The sequence below is a fragment of the Theropithecus gelada genome, chromosome 4, assembly GCF_003255815.1.
Source record: "Theropithecus gelada isolate Dixy chromosome 4, Tgel_1.0, whole genome shotgun sequence".
Classification (NCBI taxonomy): domain Eukaryota; kingdom Metazoa; phylum Chordata; class Mammalia; order Primates; family Cercopithecidae; genus Theropithecus; species Theropithecus gelada.
Window position 1 is genome coordinate 152,760,625 of NC_037671.1, and position 19,802 is coordinate 152,780,426.

Sequence of the window (19,802 nt, forward strand, 5' to 3'; positions counted from 1 at the left end):
TTTTTTTTTTTTTTTTTTTTTTGAGATGGAGTCTCACACTATTGCCTGGGCTGGAGTGTAGTGGCACAATCTTGGCTCAATGCAACTTCTGTCTCCTGGGTTCAAGTGATTCTCCTGTCTCTGCCTCATAAGTAGCTGGGATTACAGGTGCCCACTACCACACCCAGCTAATTTTTTGTATTTTTAGTAGAGACGGGGTTTCACTATGTTGGCCAGGCTGGTCTCGAACTCCTGACTTTGTGATCCGCCCGCCTCGGCCTCCCAAAGTCCTGGGATTACAGGTGTGAGCCATGGCACCTGGCCAGAAATATGCTTTTAAATACCTGTTCTTATTTACTCAAGTAAGAGTTTGAAAACCTGAACTGCATACATATTGGGTGTAGAAAGATAGTAAAATTATGAATGGATAAACATAATTTTTAGGATTGTTCAGCAAATAATGAATGAATCAAGGTATTATATAAGCTGGTATACAATCTGAACGGCAAATGACTAAATGAGCTGTCATTTCTTAGAAGGTTCTAAAGATTGTTTTCAAGAAATCCTATTCAGAAGTGTTCAAATAAAGTAGGCCCATATTCTCTACTTAGAGAAAGATTTGGGGGAGATACAGGCTATGGGTGACTTTATCCTATGTTATAACTCTTTATCTAAAGGAGGTCCTTAAATCATCACTCAGATTTCTCTCTTAGTGTCAATAATTAATTTTCTAATTATTTTTCATACATCCAAATTTTCTACTTCCTTAATTGTATGTATAATTTTTGGGATTTTCTCTAATTTCTTCAAATATTCTTTTAACTAGCCCTTGAGACGCTTGATGTAGATATTGTACAGAAAAGAGTTAACGTAGCAGGACTAAGACCGAAATTCTTGGAAAGGGCTGCTTGCAAAGTTGACCTTGGCCTGATGTCCGGGAACTCGGATTTGGGAGGGTTCTCATCATTCCCTGAGAAGAGTGGTTCATTGTGCCTAAATTGTGCCTTATGCTAAAAGTCTAGTTTCCTTCTGGGAGTAGGGAATCTTGGCAGATGCTAGCAGGAAGGGGTTCATGTGACTAGTCCCCACTAAAAACCTTAGGAACTGAGTCTCTAATAAGCTTCCTTGATAGACAACATTTCACATGTGCTGTCCCAATTCCGTCCTGGAGAAATTAAGCATGTCGTGTATGATTCCATAGGAAGAGGCTTCCTCTGAACTTTGTCCATGTGACTTCTCCCTGTCCTTATTCTGCTTTGTATCCTTTCCCTGTAATAAGTCATAGCCATGAGAACAGGACAACTCACAGGATGACCGACTCCTCCTTGTGAATCACCAAATCTGAGGGTAGTCTCGGGAACTCCTGAGACAGATGCCTTTCTAGATAATATAATATTTAAATCATAATACATCTATATAGTTACTGCATATACCTTTTAACTTTTATTAGTTATTTTATCTCTTTTTTACAAATTAAACAATACAGTGTATATTCTTTGTTGTCTGGCTTTCACTCAAATAATGTTTGTTATACTTATATATATTATTTTGTGTAGTCATAGTTTGTATTCTTTGCTTTAGAGCATGGCATTATGTGAATATACCCAACTTATTTATCTAGTCTACTAATGGTTGTTGCTGGGCTGTTTCTAGTTTGTTGCTTTTATAAATAGTGCTGCTATAAATTTTGTACTACATGTTTTTGGGTGTATTGACATACATATTTCTTTGGTGAGTATCCCAGGAATGGAATTGTTAGGACGTAGGTTAGTTTACTTTCAGTCCGTTTTGCTAGACAGTTTTCCAAAGTGGTTGTACAAATTTATACCCCCACCAGCAGGATGGTATGATATTTCCAGTTATTTTACATCCTTCTTAAGGCTTGGTATTTTCTACAATTTTTCATTTTACTAATTTTAGTATAGGTGTACTGGAATCACATTGTGGTTCCAATTTGTATTTTCTTGTTGAACACCATCTCATAGGTTAATTGATCATTTTGTATTTCCTTTTCTCTTAAGTGTCTGCTCAAGTGTTTTCTCCATTTTCTACTGGGTTGTCTCTTGTCTCGCACTAGTTTTAATACTTTTTCAATATGTTTTTGATATGCCCTATTTCAGATATATTTATTATAAGTATATTTTCTCCTCTGTAAATTCTGTTTTACTCTCATAATGGTATCTTTCGACAAGAAAGAGGTCTTAAGTAGAATTTATCATTTATTCCTTTTGTTCAGCATATTTCTGTCTTCTATCTAAGAAATCTTTGCCTATTATGTTTTTAAAAAAATTGTTGAAATTTTTATTATTTTTTTTTTTGGTGGAGGATGCAGGCATCAATCTTTGCCTGTTGTAACATCATAAAAGGTATTCTCCTATATTCTTCTAAAAGCTATATTGTAATAACTCTTACATGTAGCTGTATATTTTTTATATAGTGTGAGTTAGGGGTCAAGATATAATGTCTTCCATATAGATATGGAAAAAGTACCATTTATTGAAAAGAGTATCCTTTCCCCTCTTCCCTACAGTTTTACCTTTGCCATAAAAAAAATGGTGAACGTGTGTGTGCATCTATTACCGGAGTTTCTCTTTCACTGGTCAGAATTTTTATTCCTATGCTATTACTACACTGTCTTAATTACTATAACTTTATCATAGGCCTTGATAACATCCAGGAACTGTATTTAGATTTAAGAGTAGCCTTGCATATTCTTATTCCTTTGCATTTTCATATTGTCTTTAGAATCAGATTGTCAATTTTTTTTAACAAAATTGGGACTTTGAATGCTTTAAATCTACACATTAATGTAGGAGAACTGACATTTTGCCAATATTGAATCTTCTAATCCATGAACATGGTGTGTCTTCCCATTAATTTAGGTATTGTTTAATTTCTCTCAATAAGGTTTTGTAGTGTTCAGTGCAGAGGTGTAACCTATCTTTCACCAGACATATTCCTACTCTAATTTTTAAAGATATATTATAAATGGCATCATCTTAAAATACTGTTTTGTTGCTGCTTCGCTACTGATTTTTGAATATTGATGATATAACCACCCACCTTAGTGAATTTTTCTTCTGAAATGGATTATAAATTATTTCCTTTAGGTTGTACCAATTTATGTTTTTCCAGTCTCTTCTAAGTATGTGATTACAGCATTAAAAATTAGGTTAGAAACTCTATCATACTTTCCACAGTTAACAGTGACAGTTTGATCAGTTTATGAATGAATGTCATCACTTCTCTCCTGTAGACGTGGCCATAAATGTAAGGTACCTACAACAGGCTTCTCAGGAAAGAGAGGGTAATAGGTCAGAAATCTCATAAAACAGTTTAATTTCTGTAATAGCAAAATGCTTGAATCATCTTCAGATCAGTTCTATTTTTTTCCATTTCTCTCTTTATCCTAGCATCCCAGTTACTATCATTCTGTCAAAAATAATTAGACTAGTAATATTTCATATGCAAACACTAATAGTTTGCTACTTTTAAAGCAAAGAAATATTTAACTTCCATCTAACTTGGGGTTGGGATGAAAATAGTGATCATGAACCTTTGAAGGTCCTCATCTCATACCTTTTCTGTTTCGGTGACTTGGCTATTTCTCTAAGAACATGGTGGAGAAGAGTCTACTTATACTAGCAATGAGAGCAGAAAGAGAAGTTCCAGGGTCCAACTTGAAGTGAATTAAGATGAAACCAGTCAGACACAGTGTATTCCAGATATACAGTAGTAATGGGCGAACTGTCACCAACTTTGAGAATTCAAAATGTTGGCCGGGCGTGGTGGCTCAAGCCTGTAATCCCAGCACTTTGGGAGGCCGAGACGGGCGGATTATGAGGTCAGGAGATTGAGACCATCCTGGCTAACACGGTGAAACCCCGTCTTTACTAAAAAATCCAAAAAAATTGGTCGGGCGAGGTGGCGGCACCTGTAGTCCCAGCTACTCGGGAGGCTGAGGCAGGAGAATGGCGTAAACCTGGGAGGCGGAGCTTGCAGTGAGCTGAGATCCGGCCACTGCACTCCAGCCTGGGCGACAGAGCGAGACTCCATCTCAAAAAAAAAAAAAGAAAAAGAAAAAAAGAATTCAAAATGTTGGGAAAAGATGAATGTTGAAAATTGTATGTGTTACTCCTTTTAAATTTCTAGTTCTGATCTTACGCTTGAGAACTATAAAAATATTCAGAACTATTATTTCTACTTTGACTGTAAAATTTAAAGACATCCACCAATGAAGTCAGGGTTCCTCATTAGCAAAACATGGTACATTCTTATGCTACTTAGTTATGTCCATCCTTATGACACTTGATAGAATTTTAATCTCTCATCATAATGTCCTGCATCCCAAATTTAAGTAATAAGAGGTAATAATAGCTAGATTCCCTTTGGACTCTGTTGTTGCGGAAAGTCAGGGACCCCGAATGGAGGGACCGGCTGGAGCTGCGGCTGACGAACATAAATTGTGAAGACTTCATGGACATTTACCAGTTCCCAAATAATACTTTCATAATTTCTTATGCCTGTCTTACTTTAATCTCTTAATCCTGTTATCTTCATAAGCTGAGGATGTACGTCACCTCAAGGCCACTATGATAATTGTGTTAACTATACAAATTGATTGTAAAACATGTGTGTTTGAACAATATGAAATCAGTGTACCTTGAAAAAGAACAGTAAAACAGCGATTTTAGGGAACAAGGGAAAACAACCATAAGGTCTGACTGCCTGCAGGGTCGGGAAAAATAGAGCCATATTTTTCTTCTTGGAGACAGCCTATAAATGGACGTGCAAGTAGGGAAGACATCACTAAATTCTTTTCCTAGCAAGGATTAATGCTCTGGGAAAGGCATGCATTCCTAGGGGGAGGTCTATAAATGGCCGCTCTGGGAGTGTTTGTCCTATGCAGTTGAGATAAGGACTGAAATATGCCCTGATCTCCTGCAGTACCCTCAGGCTTACTAGGATGGGGTAAAACCCTGCCCTGGTAAATTTGACGTCAGACCAGTTCTCTGCTCTTGAACCCTATTTTCTGTTGTCTAAGATGTTTATCAAGACAATAGGTGCACCGCTGAACACAGACACTTATCAGTAATTCTGCTTCTGCCCTTTGTCTTGTGATCTTTGCTTTTGCCCCTTGCCTTGTGATCTTTGTTGGACCCTTATCAGGAGTTTGAGATTTTGCCCTTAGAAGCATGCGATCTTTGTTCTCCTTTTTGTCCTTTGAAGCATGTGATCTTGTGACCTACTCCCTGTTCTTGCACTCTCTCCCCTTTTGAAATCCTTAATAAAACTTGCTGGCTTTAAGGCTCAGGTGGGCATCATGGTCCTATCGATATGTGATGTCACCCTGGAGGCCCAGCTATAAAATTCCTCTCTTTGTATTCTTTCTCTTTTGTTTTTTGAGATGGAGTCTCCCTCTGTCACCCAGGCTGGAGTGCAGCGGTGCTATCTCGGCTCACTGCAAGCTTCGCCTCCCGGGTTCACGTCATTCTGCCTCAGCCTCCCAAGTAGCTGGGACTATAGGCACCCCCCACCATGCTCAGCTAATTTTTTTGTCTTTTTAGTAGAGATGGGGTTTCACTGGGTTGGCCAGGATGGTCTCAATCTCCTGATCTCATGATCCGCCTGCCTCAGCCTCCCAAAGTGCTGAGATTACAGGTGTGAGCCACCATGTCCAGTCTGTACTCTTTCTCTTTATTTCTCAGCTAGCCAACACTTACGGGAAATAGAAAGAACCTACATTGAAATATTAGGGGTGGGTTCCCCTGATACTCTGTGCTCTAATACATCAACTCATTCATTCTGGTTAACTCACTTGAATAGGTCCTTCACACTGAAATGTGAGTACCAGGAAAGCAAAGAAGCTATAGAATATAGTCATAAGAATAGCAGTGATTACAATGAAAAGACAATTTGAGCTAAACTGTCTTCCTATCACAGAATTCAGCAGAAGAAAACTCATTTGAATAAAACCGATATAGACACAGACTAGGACTCAATTTCATTTAATTCACATTAGTTTATAGATAATATTTTTAACTGCTTTGTTACTAAAATAAAGTCTTAGCTTTGGCAAAAGTATTCTATATTAGAATATGACATATATATCACAATATAAATTCACAGTTAAAGAAATAAAAACAACTCTAGTTAGTTAATAAATTTGTCTTAACTCACATATAAACACTTTTCATAATTGCAGACAGTACTGTAACTTGTTTGATTAAACATGAAAGCTGAAGCATCTACCTTACATTTTGTTCAAATTCAATTATCAACTCAACAAATATTTATTGTATCTAATACGACTCTCACTCTGTACTTGTCCCTGGCATATAGTGATGTATACATATGTATATATAGAGTTTCAAACTTGGCTAAATAAGCATTTTCTTTTTGTTTTAGTAAAATGTTTTATTTTCTATAAAGATGATACGAATATGTAACAATGAACTCTGGTTTCTCCATATAAAATACGACTGTTTCTAAATAAAGGGGTTAGAAAAACAATTTCCAGAGAAAGACAGAGTGAGCAAGAGAGACACACATTTCGTTCAAGGTACTTTGTCCCAGACTACATTTGGAATGTTTATAACTATTCATTTTAAGTTTTCAAAAAAATGAGAAAACAGCAACAGACTATTGCATATGGCCTGAACAGAAAATTTGTGTGGTAAAAGGTCACACTGCAAACTGGAATGTCTTATGGAGGGACACCAGAACTAAGTTCTTTTCAGCAAAACTGATCTAAATACAAAGAATATTAGGAAAGGAAGGTTCCAGCTCTTCAGTATGCACAACTGACACTGGAAAGAGGGTCGGGGCAGGGCAGGAGAGGGTCTGACTGTAGGACAGGTAGAACACAAGACTTGCCCGTAGGAGTCATCCAGGATGAAGAAAGGTCCTTTCTACGCCCTTTCCATTCAGCCCAGGGATTCCTGGGCAGGTTTGTCCTTCTCATTGAAAGTGGCTTATGTACTGAAAATGCACCTTGTCCCATAGAAGGAAACTTTCACTGAAGCTAGCAAGGGGAGCCTTTCAAACTCCAGACTCCCCTATAATATACTCAGTGCTGTTTCTAACTCTGGTCATGCAATTTTTAATGTTTAATTCATTTTTTAATACTGAGAAATACCTTACCTATCTACCTACATATCCACACACAAATTTATAAGAGTAAAGTGCACACATTTTAAACATACAGTTCAACAGATTTTTACCTACATATGCACCTGTGAAATACTGAATCGTTCCTTCACCAGAAGGTTCTTTCATGCCTCTTCCCAGTCATATGATTATGCTATTTTGACTCTTAAATGTGTCTTGAAAATGCCCTGTCAGAAAACTTTTTATTTTCATATTGAAAAATTTCACACCAAAGCTGACCATACTTGCATGTTAGTTTAAAATGTAGTCAGGCAATAAGTTGATGCTACTTTAATAAATGCAGTAGTTTTCCGTTTTCATTTCATTTCATTTCTTTTTGTTTGTTTGTTTTCTTTTGAGACAGAGTCTCACACTGTCACCCAGACTGGAGGGCAATGGTGCAATCATAGCTCACTGAAGCCTCAAATTCCTAGGCTGAAGCAATCCTCCCGTCTTCCAAGTAGCTGGAGCTATAGGTGCATGTCACCATGCCTGGCTAATTTTTTTTTTTTTAGTTTTTGTAGAAACAGGGATGGCTTTTCATATGTGGAAAAAATGCTAACTGTTCAGAGAAGAAAATATATTAGATCTGGTCAGAAACATTAAAAAACAAACCAACAAAAAAACCCGTAGTTTCTCCCCTGTTCTCACAATCACAGTCATGAACATTTAGTTTTGTTTTTATACATATTTCATTCATAACTGTCTAACCTAAATTATGTCCCTCTTAAGTATAAAATTATTAGTATAATGATAAGATAGTTAACACATGTACTATTTATAATATGCTAAGCACTATTTAAGCACTTCATATATATTTTATTTTATTATTTTAGAGACAGGGTCTCACTCTGTCACCCAGGTTGGAGTACAGTGGCACGGTCATAGCTCACCGCACACTGAAACTTCTGGGCTTAAGCGATGCTCCCGCTGCAGCCTTCCAAGTACCTGGGACCACAGGCGAGCTCCAGCAAGCCCGGCTAGTATTTATTTTATTTTATTTTCAGTAGAAACAGGGTCTTGCTATGTTGCCCACGCTGGTATCAAACTCTTGGCCTCAAGCTATCCTCCCACTTTGGTGTTGCAAAGTGCCAGGAGCCACCGTGTCTGGCCTATATATGTTATTTTAATCCTCACAACAATAAGAAGGTGTAGGTACTCTAATATTTAATTTTTGGAATGAAGGTTTACATCATTTTCTCAATACTAAAAAACTCCTAAGGGACACAGTCAATATTTGAAATCAGATAGTACAAGGCCAGAGTCCTTTCTCTTACTCAGTACATCACACTGCATTACTGAGACCCAGAAGTGTAGTAGAACTAGATTATTAGACAAATAATGAACTATGTTTTTTACCACTTCAAAGTTTCTGGCAATTATTTTATGCCACATGGTAAGACTGTTTCCAGGATCTCAATCCTCCTGTAGTTTAAATATCATGTGGTATTTGTCATTTTTTAAATTTGTATTGAGAGAGAGAAAAGAACACAGACATCTCAGGCAAGAGCAAATAATGAAATAACTGAATAAAAAAGTTATGTTAGGATAATATATAGCTATCATTTCTCAGTTACAGAAACATAGCATGACATGTCTAAAGAACTTCAGAGGTCAATGTGGGACCCTTTTACAATTTTGGTTCTACTTTAAATCTGGAAAAACACAGGTGATATAGACCTAAATGCCTTTTTCTATTATCTTTCAAAAATTTCAACTCTCGTTCCTAATCCGTAAGCTAAAGTAAAATCCTTATACATCATATGTATCTGTGTATATTCTCTTTAATAATTGCTTTTTAAAATAAAACTATCAAAAGGAATCTTCATATGTGAATTGAAAAAAGTATATATTTTCTCTTCCACAAAGCTTCTTTATTACTCGCAAGAGTTAAGGAGAAAGTCTTTCTTTATTGCCTTACAAATCAGGAGTAAAGCACAAATGCTGATTGAGCAGACTGATGATTAGATGGAGAAAAATAATGAAAGGAAAGTTGCCGGTACAAACAGAATATTGCCATTCATTTTTACCCCAAATGAATCAACTACTGGTCACAAATGTGGATGTGCTACTAATTCCGGCAACAAACACCCAAAGAACCAACCCTCTGAGGAGGCCCACGTCTGCATGCAGACAACTTTTTCATGTTTCTCTTGCTAGAACACACCAAGTAGCAATTTCTCCTTTGTTGGCATAATCAGGTAACTCTTAAATGAAGAATCAAAAACACAGAGAATGCAGGAGACTTTCCCCGACTTGGAACTCTAAATACTCATTCAAAGATGCAAATGTTTTCTCTTGTCAAAGAAACTAAACAGCTAAGTCATAATATGCCTGGTCAGGAGGAATTGCCCTGACTATTAGCTAGCCATCACAGATCTGATTTCTCACAGTAAGTTTCAAAAAAAAGTAAATGATCTTCAATCTAACTGCACTACTGATGAAGATATGGACCAGTCTCTATCCCTATAATCTTATATAAGCATGAATTAGCTTGGTTTTACATTTGATTGCCTACGATGGAAAGTAATAGAGGTTTTTAAACAAGTGACTTGCTATTTTCATCTGCTATTCCTGACCTTTTCCTAAGATATTGGTTGATCAGCAGCACAAGACCATTCAGACACTAAATGGCAGAAATAAGTCCTTCTAAGGTTTTCTAGATCTTTCCTATTATCATAACAAGATTCCTTCAGTCAAGTACTAGAGGATGGGAAGTAGCACGCCAATACTTGTTAAAGACACCCAAGTGAGTCACAGAACTAACTGTAATAGAAATGCCATATTTAATTAGCCCTGAAGCAGGGAACAAAATCCTTCCATTTTAGAAAGGTGGTGAGTGTAGTTAAAACAAGCAAAAAACACAAACCTCTTACCTTTTGTAGCAATGCGTACACACTGGGTTTTAGTTTCCTGATAGAGGAAAAATGAAAAAAAAAAAAGAGTCAATGTATAGATAATGTTTCCTGTTTCATAAACTATAATTATTATAAAGATCCATCTGGGGTCATAAAAAGGGATTATAAACAACAGAATTTTAATATTAAGAAAACTTTTAAAAATATGCCTCCCTAGGGATACTTAAAAATATAAAATAAGAACTTTGAAAAATATTTTAGTTTTTATAGAGATGTAAATATCTGTTTTTACCTCGCAATGAAACAGGTTAGTTTGTGACAAGTAGTATAGCATTCTATTTTCATATACAGTACTTTGTAAACTATCAGAAAGAAAAATGTATTTGCAAAAGTAATAAAAATCAGGTCCAAATATAAATTTAATTTTCGTCTGAGAACTGTAGACTCAGACCAAAGCTGAACATTATATACTTTCATTTGGATCTCAGCATGACTAAAGAGCTAAATGATAGCAGTTAGAAAGATTATCAAAACATTGCATCATAGTTGCGGTGTAATTTATCTCTTCTTTCTTCCTTTTAATTTAGCTATTAGGAGTTAAACGTTTCTCAGCAGAGATAATTTTCCTCCTCTTGCTAGACAGAGCGGATATACAAAGTAGAAGCAGTAGGAAAGGACAAGAAAAAATGTCATTATTATTTTTAATGCTGTAGGGTGACAGTAGGAGACACATGTCCCCACCAGCTACTTTTGGCCCCACTCTTCCTCCTTTAGGACTTAGTTGAGTCAGTATACATCCTTGAATATACAAGAGGTGAGGAAAGGTATCAAAGCCAGTAAACAAAACAGAGGTGATCTGTTTGCAAGATGCATTTATAACTCCATCTTGAGTAGTTCTATATGTTGATAATTTATAAAAGAGTTTACAATTTCCACTTAAGCATTTTTTAAAATTATTTTTAAATTAAAATAAAGCAGTGAGGGGGGAGTTAGTAATTAAAAATAAAATTTTGCACTTTTATTACTTGTGGCCTGAGACCTTCATGGTAACCTACAAGAGATTATTTCACATTCCCATAAAGGCCCAGAAGGATTTTCATTTCCTAAAAGCAATTGCTGTTAACTTTCTGTTGGCATTACCAATCTCTGTTGGTAGAAGCCACATCAACTTTAAAACTCTTTGCTGCCGGACTCGGTGGCTTACGCCTGTAATCCCAGCACTTTGGGAGGCCGAGGCAGGTGGATCACAGGTCAGGAGGTCGAGACCATCCTGGTTAACACGGTGAAACCCCATCTCTACTAAAAATACAAGAAAAGTAGCCGGTCGTGATGGCGGGCGCCTGTAGTCCCAGCCACTCGGGAGGCTGAGGCAGGAGAATGGTGAGAACCTGGGAGGCAGCTGCAGTCAGCTGAGATCGCACCACTGTACTCCAGCCTGGGCGACAGAGTCAGACTCCGTCTCAAAAAAAAAAAAACTATTTGCCAAGAAAACTGTGAAATATATTGCTGCTATTCTGTACTTTGACTAAACCACAATGTAGATATATTAACAATTGGAAGAGAAAATTCATATCAAGAAGCTTTTAAAGAATGCAGACATTCATTAACACTCCTCTGGTATAACAGACCAAATAACCAAAGTTAATTTGGAAGCTCTCTAAAGATGAAAACCCTCAGACAAAACTATACTTCCTGCTCAATGCTACATTATACCCAGAATAGACTAATAACTTCCGTAGTGTTCTGTTTTTAGAGCAGCTCAATTGTAACAGTGGTATGGAATGATGCGTGGGCAGGAAGTGGACACTGGACTACTCTCTAAAGACCCCTGTTCTTTAGAGGTAAACCAGAAGAGGAGAAGAGTATCTTCAACCGTGAGCAGCCTCTGACTTTGGAGAACATCTTAGAAGATGCTGTGACCTTTTTCTTTGCTACCTACAAGCCAACCATATAGGCAAGCAAACAACAAAGCTTTCATTCAAAAGCAGTTAATCAATACCCAAAGCTCTCATGGCCCCTGCATAAATGCAAACGGATTGTTATGTCTTCCAATTAAACTCTTCCAAGATATAATATACTGATGCAATTGTATATCATGTATCACTCCCAGATGCTCACCTTAGGGACTCAATTACATAAACCCAGCAATTTCCTATACGCCTTCAAGTCCATTAAAATGTCATCATTCTATTGGATTTTGAATTGTGAATATTTCTATCCTCAACATTTGTTTTCCCTCTATCTCTGTCTGCCAATAAATAAATAAATAAATAAATAAATAACAGTAAGTTTTAGGAAAGAAAATTTTCCAAAGAGAACAGCATGAGGCATGAAAGGCCAGGTTGTTTTCTCACATACGGAACTGGTGGTCATTTCTAACGTCCTGTTGTGTTTTCCTCTTCAATATTCATTTGGGATCAGCGGCAGTGTTCAAAAACAACTGTGTCCAAAATGGGAAAAGGAGGGGCAACCAGGGAAACAGAGAGAAGCCTTCTGTAATGGCTCAGCAGCCAGTCATCGCCAGGCTGCCTTTTGTTTAGGTTCCGTCAGATATACCACAGGCGCCCTATTACTTTGTAATCAGAGGATTGTTACTTGTTATTTACTATTTGGCTTGAAAACCCTGAAAAAGTTTATAAGGTTTTATTAGCCTGCTGTGGAACACGCATTCTGTTTATCCTGCAGTAAATTTAATCTCTTGAAGTGTGCCACCACTGAGCAAGGAAGACAGAACAATGCCGGATCGTTACTGGGGGTGGAGTCCCGGCAGCAGCACACCCACCTTTTCAAATCATTTTACTCTCAATTGCTATTGTGGGCTTTCCTGAGGAAGCCTCCAGTAGAAGCAGTTACTAGGAAACAGGAACCCTGTGAAATGGAACTGGCCTGCGTCCTCAGCCCTACAGGAGGCCCCAAACTGTGCACACTGTGGAGAACAAAACCCCCTACATGCAAATTTTCTTTTTCTTTCTTTCTTTTTTTTTTCTTGACAGATGCTACTGAGTATTTATAAAATTTGACTTCAGCTTTTCTTCAAAGCAGGGAAAAAGCAAATCCTGGAGGAAGCTCACCTTCTCCACACTGCTCATTGCCTGGAAATAGATGTTGTATCCTTTGCGTGGAGCCAAAGGAGGGTTCCAAAAGCCTTGGTAGGTCCGATTGTCACCCACAGTGAATGGGGCAGGCTCAGGCAGGTTTCCTGGGGGAAGTTCTGCAGCAAAGTAATAGGGTGCACCCCCACTCATGGCATTTTGGTATGTGACAGGAACCTGGTAGCATTCCATGGCTCCTGCTTCTCTCTTGGTTCGGTGTGGGTGCAGTTCTTCCACAACAATCTGATAAGCACTTTGGGGAAAAGAAAAAAAAAACGATAACACATCAACACATATATACACACATATTTAGAGATTTGAGATACTAAGTTTGTTTTTTTTTTTTTTTTTTAAAGGAACAAGGGGTTTAAGGGGTTGACTATTAACAGACAACATTTCAAAGTATTTAAAGTCAGTCTTAACCTGCTACACTCTTTTCAGCTATTTTGCAATAAAATAAAAAATTCACATAGATGCTGCTGTCCCTAACATCACCGTAGTTACAAAGAAACTGATAAAAATAAGAACAATCACCTTAGGACTTTCAACATTTTTCAATGTTGAGGAATGAGCCACCCTAATGAGGATTCTGACATTAACCAGAGACACATCATAGATTCAGTTCTTTGTCTGATATTTTTAAATGTTTAAAGTTAACATTTTCCCTTGAAATGAGAGTACAGAAAGTCCAGCTCCAAGGTCTAACAGAATGACTGCCTCAGGGCGGTGCTAGAAGCACCCATTTGTGGTTGTCACAGCCATAGAGACAGAATGTACTGACAGGCTTCTCCACCTCTTGACCTTGCCATGGCATCTACATTGGCTCAGAGCTATGTAGATCTAAAATACAAGTGACATGCGGCAATACGGGCACAGATGGACAGAAATCTGTCCTCACAACCGAAATAGACCGCCTCCTTCTTCTGGAGTTGTTAATAATAAAATGTTACAAATTGTAGAAACAGATGGCATTTGGCCTATTAAAGCTCTAACCTAAACCTTCTGATATCTTTAAGTCTTAAAACTTTTCTATAATTGCAATTACTTTACAGAGGAGAGAGAAAACAAAACAAAACAAAACAAAACAAAAACACAACAACAACAACAACCAAAAGGCAAATTTAAAATAAAGATCCCCCTGATCTCTACCAATATTTTTTAACAACTCTGAAACTGGTATATTAATAATATTCTTTTTTAGTAGAAAATTCTTTAGGTTAAAATTTTTTCAGGTAAAATATTACCATGAAAGTTGACATAATTATATTTTATATATTATAAATATATTTTAAAATGTTTTAAAATTCCTAAAATTCTGGAAAAGTATATGTGGTATCTCATGTAAGTTGAACATAAATTGTATGTAGGGCTGCATATTGATATTCAGTGGATCTCCAGGAGGAATAGAATATATTCTTTAAAAGATTTCCATGAAAAAGAAAGAAGTGGGTAGGTAGAGGGGAGTGGGAAGGAGAGGGGAATGGAGAAATATATATATATATATATATATATATATATAGAGAGAGAGAGAGAGAGAGAGATACACTGAACATGTGTCTATGAAAATTAAAACAGTTTAGACTCTGGTATAAAATTCTAATTTAATATAAACTCTTATACCTACAAATAAAAGATCTTCATAGATTAAACAAAAGGACATCAAAAGAAAGAGTTAAATCATAATTTAATTGATAAAGATTTTCTTTTCTTCCTAATTATTCAAGCTCCCATTTTCCATTAAAATATTGCTAATAAATCAGTAGGTTGGTATCCATCTCGTTTCCTATAAAAAGTGAACAGAACTTGTATTAGTGTCAGAAATTCAGATTTGAGCAAGCAAGGCAGAAGTCTATGTTATTTCAAATTATATGTGCTGCATCATTCCCTATACCTCTGCCAAGTTGGGTTGCTAAGCTTCTAAGTATGCTACTGACAAGATGCATGGTCTCTGAGGCATCTATGGAGCAGGCGCTTGTCAATTTTAAGATATAGAAAATACATAAGCATAGCCCTGGAGAAAGAAGAGAATGATCATAGCTGACATATGCTATGTTTTATTTTAAATTTATAATTCATATTTGTATATTATACATTTGCCTGTCCTGTGGATGTATCCACATATGCATATAAACTGCCTCATACATGCTCTCCAAACAAATGTAACCTTATATTCTTGCCCTAAAGAATAATAATGATAATTACCTATCATTGTTAATCATTAATCTAATCCTTAAAAATAGACTCCTCATTAATTATCCCATACCTTTAGAAAAAAAAAAAAAAAACAGAAAATCTAGTGAATGTTCAATCTTAACTAATTCTATTACATTGCCAGAGATTCTACATAACAAATTAAGGATACTTCATGCAAGACAGCTTGTCTATTCAGATCTATGAGGAGCAAAGTAAACTGCCAGTGTTGGAGAAGAGTGAAGGAAGAAACGGTGCAATAGGTTCCTTGGGAAAGAGCCTTAAGTATGGTGCCATAGAAAATAAAGATCAACGCCTTGGGTTGAACTTTCAGATTTGGCCCTATTCTCAATGAAATGAAAGATAAATTATTTCAATTTTATAAGTTCTAAAATACAAGTGACATGCTTGTTTTATAAAGAATAAATTAAGAAAACGATTTCCACATATATACAAATATAAATTACAGTGCAATGCACTTTAATCTTATGTATCTTTTCTCTACCAATATTATGCATTTATTTTTTGAATGGTCATTACGGAAATGAAGTATTATATTTTTGTTACTATTGAAACTGAAGCAGAGAAATTGAGCTCCATTAAAACTTAAACCAGGAGCCTCACTTTGTTTATTCTCTACTTTATACTATAGTGTTACCAACTGAATATTTGTGCCCCATTCCCCCAGAATTCATGTTAAAACCCTAGTTCTCAAAGTGATAGTATTTGGAGATGGGGCCTTTGGAAAATAATTAGATTTAGAAGAGGGACCCTCATCAAGAACCAGATCCGAGAGCACCTAGATCTTGGACTTCCCAGCCTCCAGAACTCTGAGAAATATTTCTTGTTTAAGCCACCTAATACTTTGTAATAGCAGCCTCAGCAGATTAAGACATATACATACAAAAAGACTTCTGAGAATTGGCTTCCAAGCTTACTTTCTAAAACATTCTTTGCATGATGAGTGACATTAGATGGAAAGCTAGTTGGAGATAACCTGATCATCCCACTCTACCTCTTCCACTCTACCACCACCTATACCAGGAGGAACGTCTTCATGATATAACATTCACCTCAGTTTCTAGATATTTTTTAACCTCAGATATGTTTAACTCCAAAAGCTGATACAATAGCCATTACATTTTCACATGTTATACTTACTCAAATGCCCATTATCCTATTTGAAACTACACTTGAATATATGGTTTCAAATAGGATAATAGGTATTTAAGTGTTTGTGAAATGAATATAATGCTTTTGCCTTTTCTGTTGATACTTTTGCTTAGGACATTTCCAATATATTTTTTTTCTTTCTTCATGAAAGTACATTTTTCACCTGAAAAATCCTGAACATTATTTGAAGAGTAAGAATTTTATCAATTACCTTTCTTCCTGTGACATTGTATCCATTAATTCATTTTCATTCAACAATTATATATTTAATAGTTATCACGCAGGCTCTGAGGACAGAGAGGTTAAAAAAAAAAACAAAAAAATCTGGCTTTCACGGACCTTATATTCACTTTTATTTATTGAAATTTCTAGTGTTCTACCATTTTTAGAATGCTTTCTGCCCCTCTCAAGTTTGATACAGTTTAAAACAACAACAAAACTAAAATATATACTTTCTTTTAAACTCTGTCCACTTACGAACCTGTGACTGTCCATGGTAAGCTTTTAAAATGACTGAGACAGCTACCCAGAAGTAGATCTTCAGAGTCTTTTAAAGTCATCTCTCATACTCTCTTTTGCTATTATACCCAAACCAAACTAAAATTGTACTACTTTTCTATAACATCACCCAGAAATAGCCCTTTCAGTTTAAAATCTTGATACACACCTGTCTGCTGTACTGCTATCTTTCTGTTCTGGACCTCCTCATCATGCTACCTTTTCAGGATACTGAAAATATGAAAAGTACCTTTCCTTGTACCAGTATCCCTCAAAATCCTCTATTGGCATTTTACTGTCCTTAGTTGAGCTCAGTCTTTAGTAGGTGTCTTTCTGAATGCATCACTTTGTGTATCTATTTCTACCTTTTTTCATGCCCATTGAAGAGGCATTTTTATAACTCATACAGAGATCAATTGTAATCATGGTGAATCTTTAAGAAGTATTTACATTTAGTGAAAAACAGCTATAAAAATAACAAAAAGTCACAATAGTCCATGTTTAAAAGAAACTATCTTTACTTCATTGTTCAATCTGAGAGGTTGTTCTCTAATCACATTTCCAATTTTTAAATCTGTTTCTGTCCTTGTTATTTTCTTATTTATCAATACAAATTTATTCAAAGACAGAAATAAGAAATGAGAAATCGCATTAGAAGTGAGTTGACTAATTACATGAAATGGGCTTGTGCTTCTTCATTCTTCTGGTTGTCTAATTACCTAATGGTACTAAACTCTAGCTAGATCTAAATATTATGTGAGCTCAGTACTTTAGTAATTAAAAATATTCCAAAGTCATCGTAATATTTTTAATCACTCTATGCATAGTTCATATATTCCCCATTCCTTTTAATAAACTTCAAAAATATTTCTGTTAAATTTAAATTATGTTAAATCAATATATGGGTTCATGAATCTTCATTCAATACACAAAATATGACTTCCTTATTTTTTTTAAATTAAAATGACGTATTTTACTACATTATATGGATGTTTCTCAACTTATGATGGGGTTATGTCCCAATAAACCCATTACGAGTTGAAAATATTGTAAATTGAAATGCATATAATACACCTAACCTACTGAACATCATAGCTTAGCCTAGCCTACGTTAAATGTGCTCAGAACATTTACATTACTTTACAGTTGGCAAAATCATCTAATACAAAACCTGTTTTATAATAAAGTGTTTGATATCTCATGTATTACATATCACTAGCCCAGTATAATATCAACATTCAAAATTTGAAGTACATTCAAATTTCAATGGTTTTGCATCATCATTTTAAAGAAAAATCATAGATTGAACCATCAAAAGTTGAGGATCATTTGTAATCTAATTTGATTAAACATTGGTATGTAGTCTTTTTTTTTTTTTTTTTTTTTTTTTTTAGAGAGGCCAAATAATGACTTCTCATCATATAATTTCCCCTTAGTTGTAAGACTAAGAAAGAAAATGGATAAGGGGATTTTGCTGTTAACTCAAAAAGAGACTATGTGATACATACGGTAGACAGTATTCTTAATTTAATGCTTACAAAGTATGAGGCTGAACCCCAAATTACCTATAATGGCCTGCCATAGATTTTTTTAAAAACCCATTACTAAGTAAATACTCTGTGAACATGGTTATAGTTTTAGCTTGCACAACCTCTTGGTGATAGCAAAATAACAAGTTATACAGTGGTATATAAACAACCTCAAATTTAATCTAAAATGTCTTCTTAAGGCTTTAGGAGAAATTATCTAGCTCCAGTATTTTACTTTTTCTCTTACAAACAATCTTCTCAATGTCCCAAAGCTATGGTTGCTTCTACTGCCAATATTTTAGTGCCCCAGGGGGTAAAGATTTAACTGTCATCCCTGATTGTCTTTCCAATCCCTGTTTTTTACCTTTACACACCTGAAACACATAAGTCACTTCTCTCATGACTAATCTCCCTGTAAAAGGAACTAACAGTTACCAAATAAACACAGCTCAAAATCCCGGCATTAACTTTAATAATTCCTATCTTTAACCAAGTTCTATCTCCCTGTAATTTTTCTTAATAATGCCTTTTAATATACTATTTCTCTCTTTCATAAGTCAAACTGTACTTTTTACACTGGGGTTGATAAATTACCACATTCCTTACCTTATATCTCCATTCTTGTTTTATCTCTTGATATTTATTTTCCATTTGAAGCTGGTATGACCATTGTTACCCAAATATACTAAACATACAGTCAAGAATTTCTAACTTTCTTGTCTAGTTTTTCTACTTCTGCCATGAAGCCTTCTTGAACTATCTCATTCCTCAGTACTCTGTCTTCTAAAGACAATGGAGTAATTTTTGAAGTGAGGATGATTGAAGGGTGACATGGGGGTAGAAGTCATAATCACATGTATGCATGTTTAATCTTGTTCCTAACACAATGACAACAATTATAATGAAAAAGATCCATTGATCAGAACCATAAATGGTATTCTCAAAAACTCTGGGGTGGAAAAAACAAAAGGCCTAGCATTGCCGTCTTATAATATTTATTGCTTATGTGATACATCAGTATGTGAATGTGGCACATTACAAGTACCAACATGGTACATTACAAATATGTTTGATATTATACTGTTATAAATAGTTTTTTAGGTATATGTCTTTTCTTTAGCAGATTATAAGCTTACTACATAATGTAGCTGTTACATTTTTAGCTCCAGTTCATTCGTTCACCAAATATTTACTGAGTATCTGTTACATGTCATGCATTATTTTAAGTACTGAGGTTAAAATAATGAAGATAGTAGTGAAAGTCTCTGTTCTCATGAAGTTTACATGCTAGTGGGGAGATACAAATAAAAAATTAAATTCAGAAAACCAACACA

The 19,802-nt window shown here is 35.6% G+C and overlaps 1 protein-coding gene across 7 annotated transcripts in view; it reads right to left on the minus strand.

Moving 5' to 3' along the window:
• PTPRK (protein tyrosine phosphatase, receptor type K) overlaps positions 1-19,802 on the minus strand; it is a 557,333-nt gene that overhangs the window by 92,157 nt on the left and 445,374 nt on the right. For all 7 annotated transcript variants that reach the window (XM_025382413.1, XM_025382412.1, XM_025382416.1 and 4 more), the window contains 2 exons: positions 13,058-13,331; positions 10,005-10,041 (listed from right to left, as the gene is read on the minus strand). In XM_025382413.1, coding sequence (XP_025238198.1) covers positions 10,005-10,041; positions 13,058-13,331 — 311 coding nt within the window. The remainder of the gene's footprint in view (positions 1-10,004; positions 10,042-13,057; positions 13,332-19,802) is intronic.